Source organism: Cetorhinus maximus, chromosome 1, assembly GCF_964194155.1.
Source record: "Cetorhinus maximus chromosome 1, sCetMax3.hap1.1, whole genome shotgun sequence".
Classification (NCBI taxonomy): Eukaryota; Metazoa; Chordata; class Chondrichthyes; order Lamniformes; family Cetorhinidae; genus Cetorhinus; species Cetorhinus maximus.
The window spans coordinates 143,796,965-143,815,416 of NC_135879.1; the positions used below are offsets into that span (position 1 = coordinate 143,796,965).

General features: G+C 43.6%; 1 protein-coding gene across 2 annotated transcripts in view; it reads right to left on the minus strand.

Moving 5' to 3' along the window:
- The window catches only part of lnx1 (ligand of numb-protein X 1), a 268,850-nt gene that overhangs the window by 6,198 nt on the left and 244,200 nt on the right, over positions 1-18,452 (minus strand). For both annotated transcript variants that reach the window (XM_078547852.1, XM_078547860.1), the window contains exon 10: positions 3,330-3,488. In XM_078547852.1, coding sequence (XP_078403978.1) covers positions 3,330-3,488 — 159 coding nt within the window. The remainder of the gene's footprint in view (positions 1-3,329; positions 3,489-18,452) is intronic.

An 18,452-nucleotide genomic window follows, 5' to 3' on the forward strand; every position in this document is an offset into this window, starting at 1 on the left:
CACATTTATCCCCACTCTCTTCAGTCCTGTTAGCTGACCAATCCTCTATCCACGCTACGATGTTACCTCCTGCACTGTGAGCTCTTATTTTGTGTACTGTCTTTTAATGTAGCACCTAATCAAATGCCTTTCGGAAATCTAAGTACACCACATCTACGGGTTCCCCTCTATCCACCTTGCTTGATACTTCCTCAAAGAACTCTAATAAATTAGTCAAGCACAATTTCCCTTTCATAAAACCATGTTGAGTCTGCATGATTTTATGTTTTTCTGAATGTCCTGCTATTACCTCTTTAATAATGGATGATAGCATTTTCCTATGAGTCGTTAGACTAACCGGCCTATAGTTTCCAGCTTTCTCCTTCCTTTCTTGAATAGAGGTGTCACATTTGCAATTTTCCAGTCTGCTGGGACCTGTCCCAATCTACTATATACTCCATAGTTCTGTGTCTGCAACAGCTTGATTGATTATTCACCATAACTTTTAATCGTACTTCAGTTTCTCACAAATTCCTGACCCATCCATATCAAAATAAATTACTGAGGAAACCAAGTTTTGAAACTTTAAAAGCTATTAATTGATTTAATATGAATGCTAAATATCTGCCAGAGTGTCAAAAGGGATTGTAGTCCAAGTTTATTTGTCTGGAAGCAGCAGGCAATCAAACTTCTTCGGGTTACAGCATACCATTTTTACTTATTCATTGAGAAATCATGGTAGAGAATAGTAAAGCTGTAACTACAATCAGGAAATCATAAATGGCTGTATGCTGGAGAACGTACAATTGCACCCTCAAAAACGGCACAATTAGCAAAATTAACATAAAATAGATAAGACATTTAAAAGTTTCGGTGCATGTTAATCAATTTTAAATAATTCTATCCATGGCCCCATAACCAGTTGTTGCTTTGTATTTCTTCAGCCTTGGCCTTCTCTGTTTGGCAGCTTACAAATGTGGTATCTAAATATAGGTAGGACAAGGAAATATGTTCAACTGAGAGAATTTGAGGAGTTAGGATCCAAATTAAAAAGCAGAACCTCCAAAGTAATAATCTCTGGATTGTTACCTGAGTCATGCACCAATTGACATAGGGATAAGCAGGCTAGAAAATTACATGCATGGTTGAAGGAGCGATGTGGGACTCAGGGGTTTTGCTTCCTGGGCCACTGGCACCACTGAGGAAAGAGAAAGTTGTTCCATTGAGATGGGCTCCACTTTATCTAGGCGAAACCAGTTTCCTGGCGAATCAAAGAACTGGGGCTGTAGATAGGACTTTAAATTAAAATTGGAGCTTGGGGGAGGAGTTGGGAGGATTCAAGATGAGGTAAATTCAAAAACAGCAAGGGAAGTGTCAAGGCTTTGGAGCAGAATGGCATTTTGGGTAAAAAAATAAGGAGAGGGATAGTGAGAGGAACAAAGGTTAGAGGGCATTAATGACCAAGGTGACATCAGGGAAAATTTAACAAAAAGTTCAAAGCTAAAGGCACTGTATCTGATGTGGCTGTTCTACAGGAGACATGTTTGATGTTTACCTCAGTTGTTCTGCATTCTGTTTTTCTGGGATAAAAATATTTTTTAAAATTAACAGCTCATTGGAAATATAGGAAATATAAGAACATTAATCTAACTTCAGTTGTAGCACTCTTAATTTCCACACTTAATGATGTATTAGCTTGTCTTAGTAGTGCTTTTGCCTTTGAATCAGAAGGTTGAAAGTTCAATCCTCACTACAGACATAAACCTGTAATCTAGGCAAAACCTTCAGTGCAGTGCACCATTGCCAGAATGGTTTTGGACAACACTTTAAAACTGTCTCGGAAAGTAAAAGATTCCTTTACATTCTTGAACTATGAGCAAGTGCCCTGACCAATATTTATCCCATCCAAAAAAATGTATTTGTACACATACCCATTTTGTTTGTGAGACCTTTCTGAGTGTAAACTGCTGTCACATTTATCTACATAACAGCAGTGGATTCGCTAAAGTAATAATTAGCTATAAGCAAAAGTGCTAATGCTGAGGATGAGGTAAGGTCCTATGTATGCAAGTTCTTCATTCATATGTATACAAGTAAAATACATTTCTACCAAAGGTATATGTGGACTATTTTAAATCAACCATATTTGTGATGTGTACCTTGATTCGAATAGGTGTAATAGAGGCTATTTGTACTATTTCATTGCTAAATCCCTCTTTTTAAGACAACATTGGCAACTTTTTAGACACCAGTTCAGCAGTATGACCTGTATAAATCTTGATGTGATTTTCATATTGGTTATTTATAATTCTGTTATTTTAATTCATCATAATCTCAAATTAGCTGATTGTTCTCTCTCTCCAGAATGGTATATCGATTCTCCCCAGGGATGGAGAAACATAGTTTGGGTTCTTCATAACTATCTTTTTAAATAGGAAACAAATCTGAGCATATTTGATAATTTAACAAAATGCTATGCGTTTATACAGCATGAGGGATAGATTTAATGTCTTGTACACTTGATTCTTAATGTTGTTTCGCTATCTTGTGTGTATAGTACTGCACTAAAATGTCTACATTAGATTGATGAACTCAATGCTCTTGGGGCGAGGCATGTCAATGCTGGAAATAGGATATTTTCCAGCTTCTTACCCCATATATCACAATTAAGTGTCCCATGTCAGGTATTGTATGGGTCAGATTTAGGGTAAAGCTATTCCTCCTTTTCCCCATATACACTGTGCCTCAGTCCCAACCTTTATAAGAGCACTTCCTGTTGTACTCAGTGAGATGTTATCATTTCCAAACAAGTTGGTTTTATGGTTTCTCTGGAATACTGAGACACAATATTTAGTGTCATTTCACATTGAATTATGGACAGTTTTATTCACATCCACTGAATAGAGTTGAAACTTTCCAGAACCCTAACAACTGTCAGTTTCATCACCCAGTCCCCAAGATTTTATTCTTAGACTTAAAGGATGCAAAGTTTTAGAAGTTAAAAGTTGTAATAATATAAAGTAATAAGGTCAAACTTTTGTAAAATTGAATACTAATTCCATTATTGCCAGCTATATAGTTTGTTTATTTTCCTGAGTAACTCTACTTTGTAATTGTTCACATAATTAAGCTTTCGTCCTTCAATTAATCCATGCTGATTTTTAAGATCTATGTATATTTTATACTTCCTTAACTGACAGCACTCTGGTAAAGGCAAGTCAATTTCAAGAAGTTCAAATTCAAAATAGTGTCAGAGTTTCAAATCTTTTCTAAATATGAGTTACAATTAGGAACTATGCTTCACAAGCAACTGTTAACAGTGTAACAAGAAATAACACCTATTTTAATACCTCAGTCTTCCATCATTGTAAGCTGGCATTCCATCAACAATGGACTTTATGAAAAACGGTTGGCTCCCATGGTTTTCCTCATATCCACCTACAATGCTGAACCCCAGACTCCCAGATGTATTTCTCCTCAGTCCAATGTCCTTACACCAATAAAGGTACCTAGAATAGCACAAAATGAAATTAAATGTAACACCAATTCCTTGCTCACTAGTATTGTTCTTCATGTGGGCAACAAAGTAGTTCCCAAGTGCAACCAATTGAATCCATTAACAACTTAATTCTAATAACTTGTATTATAAATATGGTAACAATTACAAGGTTTTCTATTTAAATGGAAAAGTAATTTTTGAATAATTATGTTTGTTATAAATCTTTGCTACATGTTTTGAGGTTTTACCTTAGACACTCTCTTTAGTATAATGGTGGTAAATGCAAGGGACCTGAGCATCTCGCATTTGGGATGAGACTGTATTTAATTATGTGATGACATAATCTAATGTTGTAACAGTAGAATCACCTTGTGATCAGAAGTAGATATCCATGTCTTGTACATGTGCTTCAATCTTTTTTGAAGCAACCACGAATTTACTTGATATAAACCATTAAAACTGCTTTAAAAAGCAGAAAGTTAACATACAGAGCATTCATTGTGAACAGACTCACTTTAATTGAGTACAATTTGTCTTTACATAATAATACAAGTAATGAATACATCACCCTTCTGCACGTCAGTAGTTTATCTTAGTGGTTTAAAACACTCCTGACTGATCTGCACTCTCTTTTGGAGCGTGGACGAAGTTTGCCCTTCACAGCTTCCTGTTTTAAAACCTGACTGACTTTGCAGCCGTTATTGGACCTCACTTCTGATGTTCTATGTCTTTTTGATCATAGGTAGAAAGCCTGCTGAAAATAGATGGTTTGAAATATTTATCAATTTCTGAAGCAGGCTAACTAATTGTTGGCTGTATTTGTTGAGACCACAAGTGCAGAGGGACCACTCTCCGCACATCAGTGTCAACACCAGTGATATACCAGGCAGCTGCCTGCATCAAAGATGGCGCAGATCTAACAGAGATGGAAAAGAACGCACAACATTGTTCTCACTCCCCACTGCCATTCATTCCACCACTTCCCACTCTCTGATATCCATTTTGCCACTTCCTGTTCCCCGCTCCCTCCATATCTTCGCCCTTTCCTCCCATTTCCTACTTCACCCCACTCCCTTCACTGCCCTCCCCATCCCTCCCCAAGTTCCTTTTGACCCATTCCTTCACTGCTACCACCAGCCTCTCCCTCCCAGTCCCTTTGCTGCTTTGTCCAGCTCATTTTGCTGCTTCCTCCTGCCTCAGTTGTCCACCTTCCTTCGCCGTTCACTCCCACTCTCTCCGTCACTCATTCACATTCCTTCCACCACTCATGCATACTCTCTCCGCCACTCATGCCCACTCTCTGCCGCTTCTCCCACCTGCTTTGCCGCTTCCTCTACTCTCTCCTTTGCTTCTCCCTTCTCTCTCCATCAATGTTGAAATTAAACATTTAAATTAAACCCTCTCCTGTCTATAATGCTTAGCTCAATCCGTCAAAAGTGAAATTTTTTCCAAGTCCTTCCTGTGGAAAAAAGGTCAACAAATCCTGAAACATCTTAATGGGGGCATGTGCTTTGTGTCAACTTTCCCCATTATGAATTCCTCTCTCATATTCATGATGGAAATTGCCGAGGTAAACTTGTCACACTGCAACTATACCCTCCAGTCAGTGATGGTCTGATGTTTATGTCTCAGTATCTCAGCCTGCAACAGAGATACACCTATTATCTAACTAACTCTATTCCTGCTTTCTAAATTGTGCGTGTTTTGCTATTTTTAACTATAATATAAAACCAAAGTATTTTATTAAACATGTATGTATACCTTTAAGATGCTGACTAAATTGTATCTACTTCCTCTGCTCCAATTATCTCAAGATGCTGCTTCACCTGAAGGCTATACATGGGCTGGATTTTCATGATAGATTTAGGAATCATGAGTCGGGCCATTTCCCAACATCACATTCCCGGGTTCTGAGCACAAATAGTATATCCACTGCCCCACCCCTCTCCCCACCGATAAGTCGTGGATGGGCTGGATTTGGAACCCTTGCCTCTTGAAGCAGGCCCGAGGTGGGAATGGAGACAGGCAGATGCCAAGGCCGCGAGGTTAGAAGGTCTGCCTCCATTCACTGGGAAATCAGCCCAGTCCTGTGGATGACTGAAAAGTCCCCAGGCCTTCATCCCTCACATCCCACCCAACCCCATGCACCCTCCATGTCTCCTTACCTCCCATGTCCCCCTCATGCATCCTCCATGCCCACTCACATAGTGTCCACTATGGACAGAATTCATGAGCTCAACTGTGAATTAAACACACAGCTATTCAAACTCCACAAAAAAACTATTTTTAAGTGCTCATACATCTGTCAATCAAACAAAGTTCACTCTTCTTCACAGGTGTGTAAACAACCCCGTTGAGCTAAATTCATTACTGGAACTTGGAGCTCAGCCAAGCATTCATTATGAGATTCCATTCCACAACCATATAAACAAGCCCTCCAGAGTGCAATACAATGCTTTTGAAGTTGCCTGAGCAGAAAACTCAATAGATTGACTTTCAATCAAGGAAGTTAGCCATCTGTTCAGTTACTTCAAAGATTCAACAGATGTCTGACCTTTAAATCAATATAAAATTGAAAGCACAGGGTCCAGCTGACACATCAATGTCTGATTCTCAATACTGTTGAATGCAGAACAACACTTTATCCACTGGAGAATGTACTTTAATACATCTGAACATTTACACTTTGCTGTAAATTTATTGGTTACTTACCTGTTAAGGTCAGTGCCCTATGATCAATAACTGCTTTAAAAACAATGTATCATATAGCATCTAATTCTGGCATTTGAAGTTGGTGACACCTTTTAAACTTAACTGTCAAAAAGTTCCTGTGCCACAATAGGTTTCCCCCAATGCTCACAAACTGACTGACCTGTTGTGTTTCACACAACCCTCAGGAACACACCTGCCTCGCTGACGATCGCAAACTTAGGGAAATTCAAAATTGAGGTAAACATTTTAAAGCTTGTGCCCAATATCACTTTGAGTACAGGTTGGATCACCCCCACCACATTTCCTGCACTGATCAAAATGGTGGCCAGCAGGTATGGATAGGAAATTTGAAGTTACGATTTGCCCCATCTTCATTTTTGGCCACAGAATGCGGGTTTGTTCAATGTGGGAGGACAAAACCAGTCCCAGGTCTTTACTATTTGTGTGAAACACCAAGGAGGGTGAACTGGTTTTATAAATATTTAATGGGCTCAAACCCTGTCTCATTTAGTTGCTTAGAATATTCCTGATGATGGCTTATCCTTGAAACCTTTAACTTAAATAAAGTCACAAGTTAGGCAGAGTTCTGGAGCCATGATGCAAATTTATGCTTTCCACTAAAAGTCAGTCAGAAACCTCAAACACATTTCTGGTGGAAGTTAGTCACAAGATAGTGTTGCTTTTGCCAAAACATCAACTAGTCCCAAACTGAGCTTTTGGATAGGATCTCCAATGTACAGTAACTTTCATTTTAGTATGATTTTCATATAAAGTTCTGACAGGGATGGACAGACTGGATGCAGGGATATTTCCTCTGGCTGGTGGGGATGTGGAACAAGGGGTCACAGTCTCAGGATATGGGGTAAACCATTTAGGACTGAAATAAGGAGAAACTTCTTCACTCAGAGGGTGGTGAACCTATGGAATTCTCTATCACAGAAGGAAGGCTGTGGAGGCCAAGTCACTGAATATATTTAAGATGGAAATAGATAGGCTTATGGACTCTAAAGGCATCAAGGGATGTGGGGAGAGTGTGGGGAGTACAGCGTTGAGATAGAGGATCAGCCATGATTATATTGATTGGCGGAGAGGGCTCAAAGGGCCAAATGACCTACTCCTGCTCCTATTTTCTATGTTTCTAAATCAATATGGACTAGGCGTTAAATTTTATTTGAGATTAATGTGGATAAAATAAAAGGGTTCTCCAAAGGTGGCTTGCAGACATATCAACAGTTAAAGAGCTGTCAGAGGTCCACAATGGAGTTCTATTAGTGGAGGCAGAAGGCAATAAATGAGGAAAAGGAAGAGGACTTTGTCAAAGCTACAGTTAACAAGGAGGTTGTCAGGAAATGGGATAAAGTAAAAATAATAAAAGGGGAGCTACTAGGAAAGCTAGCAGTACTGAAAGGTAGATAAGTCACCCAATCCAGATGGAATGCTAAGGATGTAGGGTAGAGATTGTGGAGGTGCTGGCCACAACTTTCCAATACTCCTTAGATACAGGGGTGTGCCAAAGGACTGGAGAATTACAAATGTTGTACCCTTGTTCAAAAAAGGGGATAAGGATAAACCTGGCAATTGCAGGCCAGTCAGTTTAAAATCAGTGGTGGGGAAGCTTTTAAAAATGATAATCTTAGAAAAAAATTAACGGCCACATGGACTAATAAAGGAGAGTACTGATTTGTTACGGGTAAATTGTGATGAACTAAGTGGATTGAGTTTATTGATGAGCTAATAGAGAGGGTGGATGAGGGTTATGCAGTTGATGCTGTGTATATGGACTTTCAAAAGATGTTTCATAAAGTACCACATTTAGGTTTGTTACCAAAATTGAAGGGATAAAAGGTCTAGCATCTGCATGGATACAAAATTGGCCCAGGGATAGAAAACTGAGAGTTCTGGTGATTGGCTGTTTTTTGAACTGGAGAGAAGTATACAGTGGAGCTAATTTAATGGATATTCATGACTTGGAGGTACAAGGCGTAATTTTGAAATTTGCAGATGGCATGGCTGGCAGCATGAGTGGACACATGGTACATGAAATTCAATGCAAAAAAAGTAAGGGTTGATATATTTTGGTAGGAAGAATAAGGAGAAACCATGCATGTTGAATGGTATGATTTTAAAGGGCTGTGAGAACATGAAAGACCAGGGGTTGCTTTATTTGCCACGCAAATCTTTGAAGATGATAGGACTGGTTAGCAAAGCACATGGATCCTATCTTTAAAAATAGAGACACAAGGTTGGATTATATACGATCGGAGGGCTCCCCACACCCTAGTGTAAATGTTGGGGGTGAGTCTGCCTCCACTCGGCCAGCTTGCTCCACTTTAATTTTTTGGCCAACGGGCCTTTAATTGTTATGAGATATAATCTCCGCCTCTTTCTCAGAGGAAATCCCACGCCATAGAATTACTGGCCAATCAGAGGTACTGCTCTGCAGTACCGGCAGTGCCATTGGTACTGCAGGAGATCTGGGAGAAGAGCAACCACTAATGCCCGTAATGTGGGATCTCACTGGAGCCAGGCTGGCAGGCTCCAGTGAGATGGTTGGGGGAGCAATGTTGGACAGAACAGTGAGGGTAGGTAGACTTGTGGAGACAAAACTGTGGCAAGGGTTTCCAATTGGCACCAGGGGCCCTGACAACCTTTCACTAGCCAGCAGCCCACAGGGATAAATCTGTCAAGCCACACCTTGGGCGGTGGCCTTTCCCGCAGCCTGTTAAATCTGAGTAGTGGCAGGATCAGGCCCTTGAGTGGGCATTAATTGCTCATTTAAGGTCTCAATTGGTCATGGGTCCACCCAATGCCTCCCCCATCGCACATAAAATTGCAGGTGGTGGACATTCCACCAATGGCACAGTGCCCTATTTTACAGCCCCACCTGCCTGCTTTCCCACCTGTGGGTGGCCTGTAAGACCCAGTGCATTGAGCACAAAAGCTAGGAAGTCATGCTAACCTGTGTAAAACACTAACTCACCCTCAGCTGGAGTATTGTGTCCCATTCTTTAGGAGGAATGTGAAGACTTTAAAGAGGATATGCAAGGGATTGACTAGAATTATTCCAGCAATGAGGGCTACAGTTATGTGGAAAGACTAGAGAAGCTGACCAATTTTAAAATTCTTTTATGGGTTTTGGGCATCATTGGCTAGGCCAGCATTTATTTCCCATCCCTAATTGCCCTTGAGAAGGTGATGGTGAGTTGCCTTCTTGAACTGCTGCAGCCCACATTGTGTAGGTACACCTACAGTGCTGTTAGGGAGGGAGTTCCAGGATTTTGACGCAGTGACAGTGAAGGAAAGGTGAAATATTTCCAAGTCAGGGTGGTTATGGCTTGGAGGGGAACTTGGAGGTGGTGGTGTTCCCATGCACCTGCTGCCCTTGTCCTTCTAGGCAATAGAGGTCGTGTGTTTGCAAGGTACTGTTGAAGGTGCTGTCCTTGTTCTCCTTCAAGCAGAGATGGCAAAGAGGAGTTTTGTTGGCAATGTTTAAAATCAAGAAGGGGTTATATAGATTAAATAAAGAGAAACTGTTTCCTGTGGCTGAAGGGTCAATAACATAGACTTAAGGTAATTGGCAAAAGAACCAGAGAAATATGAGGTAAAATATTTTTACGCAACGAGTGATTTGGATTTGAGATGTAGGTGGGATGCAGATTTCAGGTTACTATCAGATCAGCCATGATCTTAAAAAATAGTGCAGACTCACCTTTTTTTATTTGTTCGTGGGATGTGGGTGTCACTGGCTAGGTTAGGCCAGCATTTATTGCCCATCCCTAACTGCCCTTGTTCAGGGGCATTTAAGAATCAACAACCTTGGTTTGGAGTCATATGTAGGCCAGATTTCCATCTCTACATTAGTGAACCAGATGGGTTTTTACAACATTGACAATGGTTTTATGGTCACCATTAGACTTTTAATTCCAGAAATTTATTGAATTCAAATTCCACCATCTGTCATGGTGGGATTCAAACCCAGGCCCCCAGAGCATTACCCTGGGTCTCTGGATTACTAGTCCAGCAACAATGCAACAATGCCACTATGCCATCACCTCCTGCTCCTTGTCTGTATGTTCCTATGTTTGAGATCACAGCCGGATAGGGTGGAAGATACAGATTCAATAGTAGCCTTTAAAAGGAAATTGGATAAATACTTGAAGGCGAAACAATTGCAGGGATATGGGGAAACAGCAGGGGAGTGGAACTAAATGGATTGCTCCTATGAACCAAGTGGCTTCCTTCCATGCTGCACTATTCTATGTTCCTATTATAACCAGGCGTTTAGGCATTTACTCCTACAGGCAATGTAGTGTCATACTAGCGTCAGTTTAGACCAGTGAAACCTTTCTGCATTTTTAACTGATGTTGAATTAGGCAAGTTCTTAAAAGTTCCTCAGATACTAATTCACACCAGTCCATTCTCTGACAGCTGTCAGCAAGAGTTCTGCGGCTAACTGCGATGCTCACATTCCTGCATCGTACATGATCAGCTCAACAAAGCCAATCCCAACTGAGCTGATATTTAAACTGTAAATGTTCGACATGCTTTTTAAACAACATTCTTTATGACTGTTGTAAAGTACTATATAAACAACAATAATGTTGGACAAGATTTGAAATACCCAAGGGACAGAACTGTGCATTCCAGTTGTTAGATATAACACTTCGCTACCTGGAAATAACTACTGTCTAATTTACATGTGGTTTATGAATGAGCCTACAGCTGAAAACTTAGTGCTTAACTACTACAAAAATGGCTGAGTATGAGATTTAAGATCGAGAGGACAATCCTCCTCAATATCTGCCTCTCAACAATTACTGAAAAATTAAAACAAAACCAGAAACCCACTTTTCTAAGATAAACGGCCCTGGCGTAGGAGAAATTTGCAGCTGATCACAATATGGAAATAGGACAGAACTGCATCCAACATTTTTATCATGCAGCGTATGAGGTCTTGTGGCACAGTGGTAACATCCCTACCTCTGGGCCTGATGCTCTGGGCTTAAGTCCCTCACCAGGACTTGTGGAGCCTGGAAGGAGTGTTCATGATGTGGTTCAATGGACTGATAATCATCCTGGAAATCTTTCCACCACCTCCCCACTGTCAGGAAGATATAATAATTTTCATAATGTTATTGGAATTTATTGTAAAGTTGAATAATAGTGGGGTCTGTGTCTATGGGTTTGTGTATGCGTGGGACTTAATTGAATTAAAGACAGCTGGTCTGGAGGCTTTGATGTAAGAAGAGAAGCGAGGTTTGAAATGCTAAATAGGTAGGCGTGAGTGAAGTTTTAGAATATGAGGTGGAAAGGGAACATTTGCATTTTTAAATAAACCAGAGTAGCTTGAATTCAAAAGAGGGGGTGAAATATTAACCTAGCCAGAAGAAGTTAAGGAACAATGGGCTGAATTGTCCCAGAATTGCACTAAGTGCGGTAGCGGGTGGGTAAAATGGAGTCCTACCAACCGATGAAAATGGTGGCTTTTCATGCCGTATCTTTCTGAGCCCACCTCATGATATATTCACTCCCTTGAAACTTGCTGTTTCCATGGCGGGCGGTCTCTCATTTGCCCGCTCACCATCACCCCACTATTGTATCATGCCGGCCACCATCTTTAAAAGGCAGCCGCCAGCAAAGCGCTTATCTCCACCAGCTCACTACCACTGCCTGGGAGACATGGCCAGCAAAGACAAAAAGACTGCAGCCCCCCCGCTTCATTGACGGGTCCCTCAAGCGACTGCTGGATGCCTCGGAGGCCCGACAGGATGTGCTCTACCCCCGCTCTGGCCAAAGGATGGGTAGCAATGTCACCAACCTGGCTTGGGAGGTGGTGGCTGCGCTGGTCAGCGCCAACGCCTTTCAGAAGAGGACAGCCACCCAGTGCCGCAAAAGGATAAATGATCTCCTCCGTTCCGCCAGGCTAAGTCACTCTTTTCATGACTCCCAACTCACATGCTCACAAACCCATCACAAACCCATAGGACCCTCACTCACTGCCAGTGCAAGGAAATTCACTATTCACTCTCTGTCACTCACCGTCATTATCCTCAGCCCATCCATGGGACCACTCCCCACCCACACAGGCCAGGCATACTTATCATCTGGCCTGGCAGATATCCCAATACACTCTCCCCATCTCTATCCATGTAGGACAAACTGGCTCACAACAGGAGGGAAAGGTCGCAAACATGTGGAGGGATGCAGAATTCAAAGTTCTCACAGAATTTGAAAACAGAGCCATCCAGCTGGCCGGCGATGACCGGGACTGGTCCTGTGCTGAAGGTGAGGTTGGCGCTGCTCAACCAAGTGAAAATCCAGCAGTGCAACATCCATCAGACAACCATGCTGTGAGTGATGTGTCCTGTTTCACAGGCCACTGCCATGCACTAATTATCTCCCCTTGCTTTTGCAGGCACATCTGGGGAGCAGCAGACAGAGTCCACGACCCAGAGCCTCCAAGCAAGCTCCGAAGAAACCTCCAAAGTGGAATCTGAAGGCAACCTCCCTGAAGTCCCGTCACAGCGCTCACCCACACCCTCTACCAGCACAGAGACATACACCTCGGTGGGACCCAGCTTTAGAGTAGCCTCGGGACCACAATCTGGTGAGCACATCGCACTTTCTGATCCACAGCACGGACCCTGGGTCTCTGGAATATTAGTCAGTGACAACATTACTATAGTTGCACAGCCAGGGCACGGGTGTTAACCACTTGTACATACTGTTCATTATTGTCAATAAACTCCCAAGAATGTCTCCTTGCCTATGATTCCTTGTTTTGATGAGCAATGTGCTTGTCACTCAGACGTGAAACCTTTCTGCACAAGATAAAAGGCAGATGTCTCAGTCCAGGGCCTCTTCCCTGTGCTCTGTGCGGCCTGCAGATCACAGTGATGGTCCAGCCTCACACTCCCTGGAAACATCACTAATAGCTGCACCTCGGCGATGCTGGTCATTGCTGCCAGAATGTAGTGGGCAGGCGCCACAGAGTTCTCTCATACACTCAATATGCTCTCAGCACCTTTAAGGTGGGGCTGGCCCCCATCACACCAGCATCTGTGACCAGTGATGCTGTGCACCAGCTCCTGAAGGGCTGAGGTGCTGAAGGCAGACACAGCATCAGATGCATCTAAAGTTTCATGGCTGCGTCTCTGAGATGGTCCTGATCATGGAGCGCAAGCAAGCTGTCCTTGGCCAGACAGGAGTCAGACATTCTCAGAGGCCATATGAAGATCTATGGAGTGTCCTCACTGCATGTTGTCATCATGCTCCTGTGACTGAGCAACTGTTAGGGCCTCCACTGCATCTCCATGATAGGAGCATTCTCTCAGAGGGTATTGGCACTGAGGTAAGCCAGACTGGAGTCAAACGTTTACAACTGCGATGTGAAGATCTACAGGGACACCTCACTGAATGTTGTCATCATCCTCCACAAATCTGGCAGCTATGAGGGCCTCCCGAGTGCACCTGCCTCATCTAGCCAGTGCAAGAGCCTCATCCCCGTCATCATCACCACCGAGGATCCCCTCACCCTTATCCCCATCAGCGTCCTCCTCATCCGAGGAGACCTCCAGCTCCTCCATCTCCTCCTCAGCCAGCTCCTCACCCCGTTGTAGTGCCAGGTTGTAAAGGGCACAGCAGACGACGAGGATGCGTGACACCCTCTGCGGACTGTATTGCAGGGCTCCACCAGACCAGTCCAGGCACTGGAACCTCACCTTCAGCATCCTGATGTTCTGCTCCACCAAGTTGCGAGTTGCTGCATGAGCCTCATTATAGCGTCGCTCTGCTGCAGTCTGAGGCCACCGCACAGGTGTCATCAGCCACGGCCTCTGCAGGTAGCCCTTGTCCCCAAGGAGCCAAACCTGCAACCTCTGTGGACCCTGGAAGACTGCAGGGAACTGTGAGCGACTCAGGATATAGGCGTCGTGCTCACTCCCTGGAAACCATGCACACACCTTCAAGATGTGTTTCTGGTGGTCGCATACCAGCTGCATGTTCAGTGAGTGGAAGCCCTTGTGGTTGATGAAGTCTACTGAGTGTAGCAATGGAGACCTGAGCGCCACATGAGTGTAGTCAATCGCACCCTGCACCTGTGGGAATCCCGAGATCAGGGCGAGTCCAATGGCCCTTGCACCCTGGCTGTCCCGGTCCCAGGTGAAATGCACAAAGTTGTGTACCATGGAGAAGATGGCATCTGTGACCTCATGGATGCATTTGTGAGTGGCTGATTGTGAAATGCCACAGAGGTCATCTGTGGAGCCCTGAAAGGAGCCACTAGCATAGAAATTGAGCGCCACGGTCACTTTCACAGCCACTGGCATGACCCCTTGGCGCCAAATCCTGCAGCAAGTGGCAGATGTGGGCCATCAGGTCCCTAGACATGCGCTGTCATCACCAATACTGATTCTCAGTCATCTGCAGGAATGGCAGGCAGTGTCTATAGACCCTGGGTGTCACTCGGCACTGACCAGCCCCTGCTGCCCCTTCTTCATGAGGTTGCTGCTCCTGCCTTCGCGCAGCCAGGAGCCTCAGTCACTCTCTTCTCCGTCTTCTACGGTCTCTGTAGGCCATCAGGCATACAGCTAGGTCACCAGGATCCATGATCCTGACGTGGTCCCCCTGCAACATAAAAGAGAGAGACGTGGTTATCATGGCTGTACTTAGCACCTTTCCTGGCCCTGTGTGATTGCCCCTTAATGCTTCCTGGAGAATGCTGGTCACCCCTTGGATGGCCAGAGATGAGTGCGCTGCATGGTTGCCCTGTCAACCTGCAACATGGGGGACACTGGTCGAAACCGGGATGCTGAGATTCCAAGGGGCTGTGAGCGCCTCCAGCAGTGACTGCTACACGGGCAGCGTTGGTGAGGAGATTGTACAACGTGTGCAGTCCAACTGCTCAGCGGTCAAATAAAGTGGTGGCGGACTCGAAGTCCGTGTGGGGGGAGTATGGATGGGGGGGGAGGTTTGGGGTGCCTGGTGGCCCTTTGGTGCCTCCGTGTTGTTTTCATGGGCGGGCAGGCTAGGAGCCTGACCCCAATCATATCACTGTGGCTGCTCCTGATCTGTCTCAGTTGCAGAGGCATGGTCAGTTTATACAGGTGTCCCTAATGCGTGGCCATTTCCCTCATTTACCCTGCCCCCCATCTTGATTTGCCTGTGCGCGGGATGCAGCACTAGGGCAGCACTTGACCGCCCCCCCCCACCCCTCAGCAGTTGCCTCCGAGGCTGGCCAGCACTTGCCCCCAGACACCCCCCATCCTTCAACAGTTGCCTGTGGGGCCAGGCGTCAGTTCCCCCCACCCCACCTGTGCCCTTGAGGCCTGTAAACAACGGGCGAGCTGTGGAGAACGCTGCTGCGCACTCACCTCAGTTCCCCCAAAGCGAAGGCCGCCAAGTGCATGTTGCCTGGGTGCTGTTGTGAAACACATCGGCGTGCTTTCCCGCCAACGTGGACGGACGATACAGCGGGGTTCCATGAGCCTGATGGGATGGCCTTTTAATTTTATGCTGATGTATTACAATTTGCCCCTGCCTACCGATGGTAGGAAACGTGGCCCGCTGTTGGCGGCTGAGCAGAAGATTGAGACCTGCCTTCACGATGTCGTGAAGTGGGTCCCGTCATATTTTCCACGCATGCCACCTATCACGCTCGCCGCCAGCGGGCTCAGAAAATTCTGCCCACTTCCCCTAAGATTACTGGTAAAATTACTACTATGATAGATTTTTATTATTAGAGCAGATAAGTCCAAAGACATAGTGAAACAATGGGAATTTGCATTTAAAGGGGAAAATATGTATAAAGGAGAGAAGGCTGTGTGTAATGGCAGGCATTCTAAGATCTAACACAAATGTGAAAAGCCTCCATCATCCAAGCCTCAATCTGCTGTCTACAAGGAACTGAAGCTCAGAAAAACTCACTTTGATCTCCATTCTCTGTGCTTTCCCTGGGTGTGTTTAATTCTACGTGTTTTACTATTGCCATAATGGAAGTGTAACTGGGAGTCAGATTAACTAGGGGATTTAGAAGTTATTATAGTAGTAATTTGTAAACCTATGTATGTGCTTAAAATAATTTTTTTATTTAATAAAGGTTTAATTTAGTTTTGTAAGAAACCTATAAGACTCGGTGGTCTTATTACTACTGAATTCAAGGCATGCATCCCAAAATAAATCCAAATTGTAAAATAGTTGCGGCAGTTGTTTCAAGTTTCCTTCTGGGATTTGAACAGCTTAGCATTTACCATCCGCTGTGCCATAACAAAATTGGAGGCTCTTTGTGGGATATATTTGAAATTCCTTGATTTGGTTGAAGCTGATGAATCTTAAGGTTACGAGTACGAGAAGCACTTTGAATTCAGAGTTGGCATGAGGTTTTTTTAAAGTGGTGAGACTGCAATATGGCTTTGGCAGTTACTAAGACTTCTCTGGGAGTTGAAGTTATAACTTTGGTTGGTTTACTAAAGGTAAATAAAGCTAAGTTAATGGAATTGGCAGATAAGTTACAATTAGGGTTACCTGCAGGGGTAAGGAAATCAGACATAATTGAAGGTACAGCACATTATTTGAAATTGGAAGGAACACCTGAGAGACTGAGTTCTCCAAGGGGTGGTTCATTGGAATGGGCTCAAATTTAGTTGCTAATGAAAAAAATTGAGCTAGAGGCCGCAGAAAAAGAAAAAGAGAGCATTTCAAAAGGAGTTAGAAATGGCTAGGTTAGATAGGCAGGAAAGAGAAAAAGAGAGAGAACTCCAGCTTAAAATGCTGGCAGTTAAAAAAAGAGACACCAGGAGGTATGGAAGGACTTATTTCCACATCAGAACCCAGTGAGAGATGTTTAAATTTATACCAGCTCTTCCAAATGTTTGAGGAAGGAGATGTGGAAGCATTCTTTATTTCATTTGAGAAGATAGCTAAACAGGTGAAATGCCACAGGAAAACTGGACATAAGATCTTAAGACCATAAGACGTAGGAGCAGAAGTAGGCCATTCGGCCCATCGAGTCTGCTCTGCCATTCAATGAGATCATGAGATCATGGCTGATCTGATAACCCTCAACTCCGCTTTCCTGCCTTTTCCCCATAACCCTTGATTTCCTTACTGATTAAAAATCTGTCTACCTCAGCCTTGAATATACTTAATGACCCAGCCTCTACAGCCCTCTGTGGTAAAGAATTGCACAGATTCACTACCCTCTGAGAGAAGAAATTCCTCCTCATCTCTGTTTTAAATGGGCGCCCCCTTACTCTGAGATTATGCCCTCTGGTCCTAGACTCTCCCACAAGGGGAAACAACCTCTCAGCATCTGCCCATATAAGAATCTTATATGTCTCAATAAGGTCGCCTCTCATTCTTTTGAACTCCATTGAGTACAGGCCCATCCTACTCAACCGCTCCTCATAAGAAAATCCCTTCATACCCAGGGTCAACCTAGTGAACCTTCTCTGGACTGCTTCCAATGCCAGTATATCTTTCCTTTGATAAGGGGACCAAAACTATTCACAGTATTCTAGGTGTGGTCTAAATAGCGCCTTGTATAGTTTTAGCAAAATTTCCCTATATTTTTACTCCATTCCCTTTGAAATAAAGGCCAACATTCCATTTGCCTTACCTATTACCTGCTGAACTTGTGTGCTAGCTTTTTGGGATTCATGTACAAGGACCCTCAAATCCATCTGTGTTGCAGCTTTCATCAGTCTTTCTCCTCTATTCTTCCTGCCAAAGTGCACGACCTCACACTTTCCCACATTATATTCCATCTGCCATGTTTTTGCCCACTCACTTAACCTGTCTATATCACTCTGTAGACTCTTTGTGTCATCCTCACCACTTGCCTTCCCACCTATTTTTGTGTCATCCGCAAACTTGGTGATAGTACATTCATTTCCCTCATCCAAGTCATTAATATATATTGTAAATAATTGTGGCCCCAGCACTGATCCCTGTGGCACTCCACTCGTTACAGGTTGACCATCCTGAAAATGCCCCCCTGTATTCTAACTCTCTGTCTTCTATAAGTTAGCCAGTCCTCTATCCATGCTAATATATAACACCCAACACCATGGGCTCTTATCTTACTAAGTAGCCTTTGTGTGGTACCTTACTGAATGCCTTTTGGAAATCCAAATATGTTACATCTACTGGCTCCCCTTTATCTATCCTACTTGTTACCTCCTCAAAGAATTCTAATAAATTTGTCAGGCATGATTTTCCCTTCATGAAGCATGCTGACTCTGCTTGATTATAATATGCATTTCT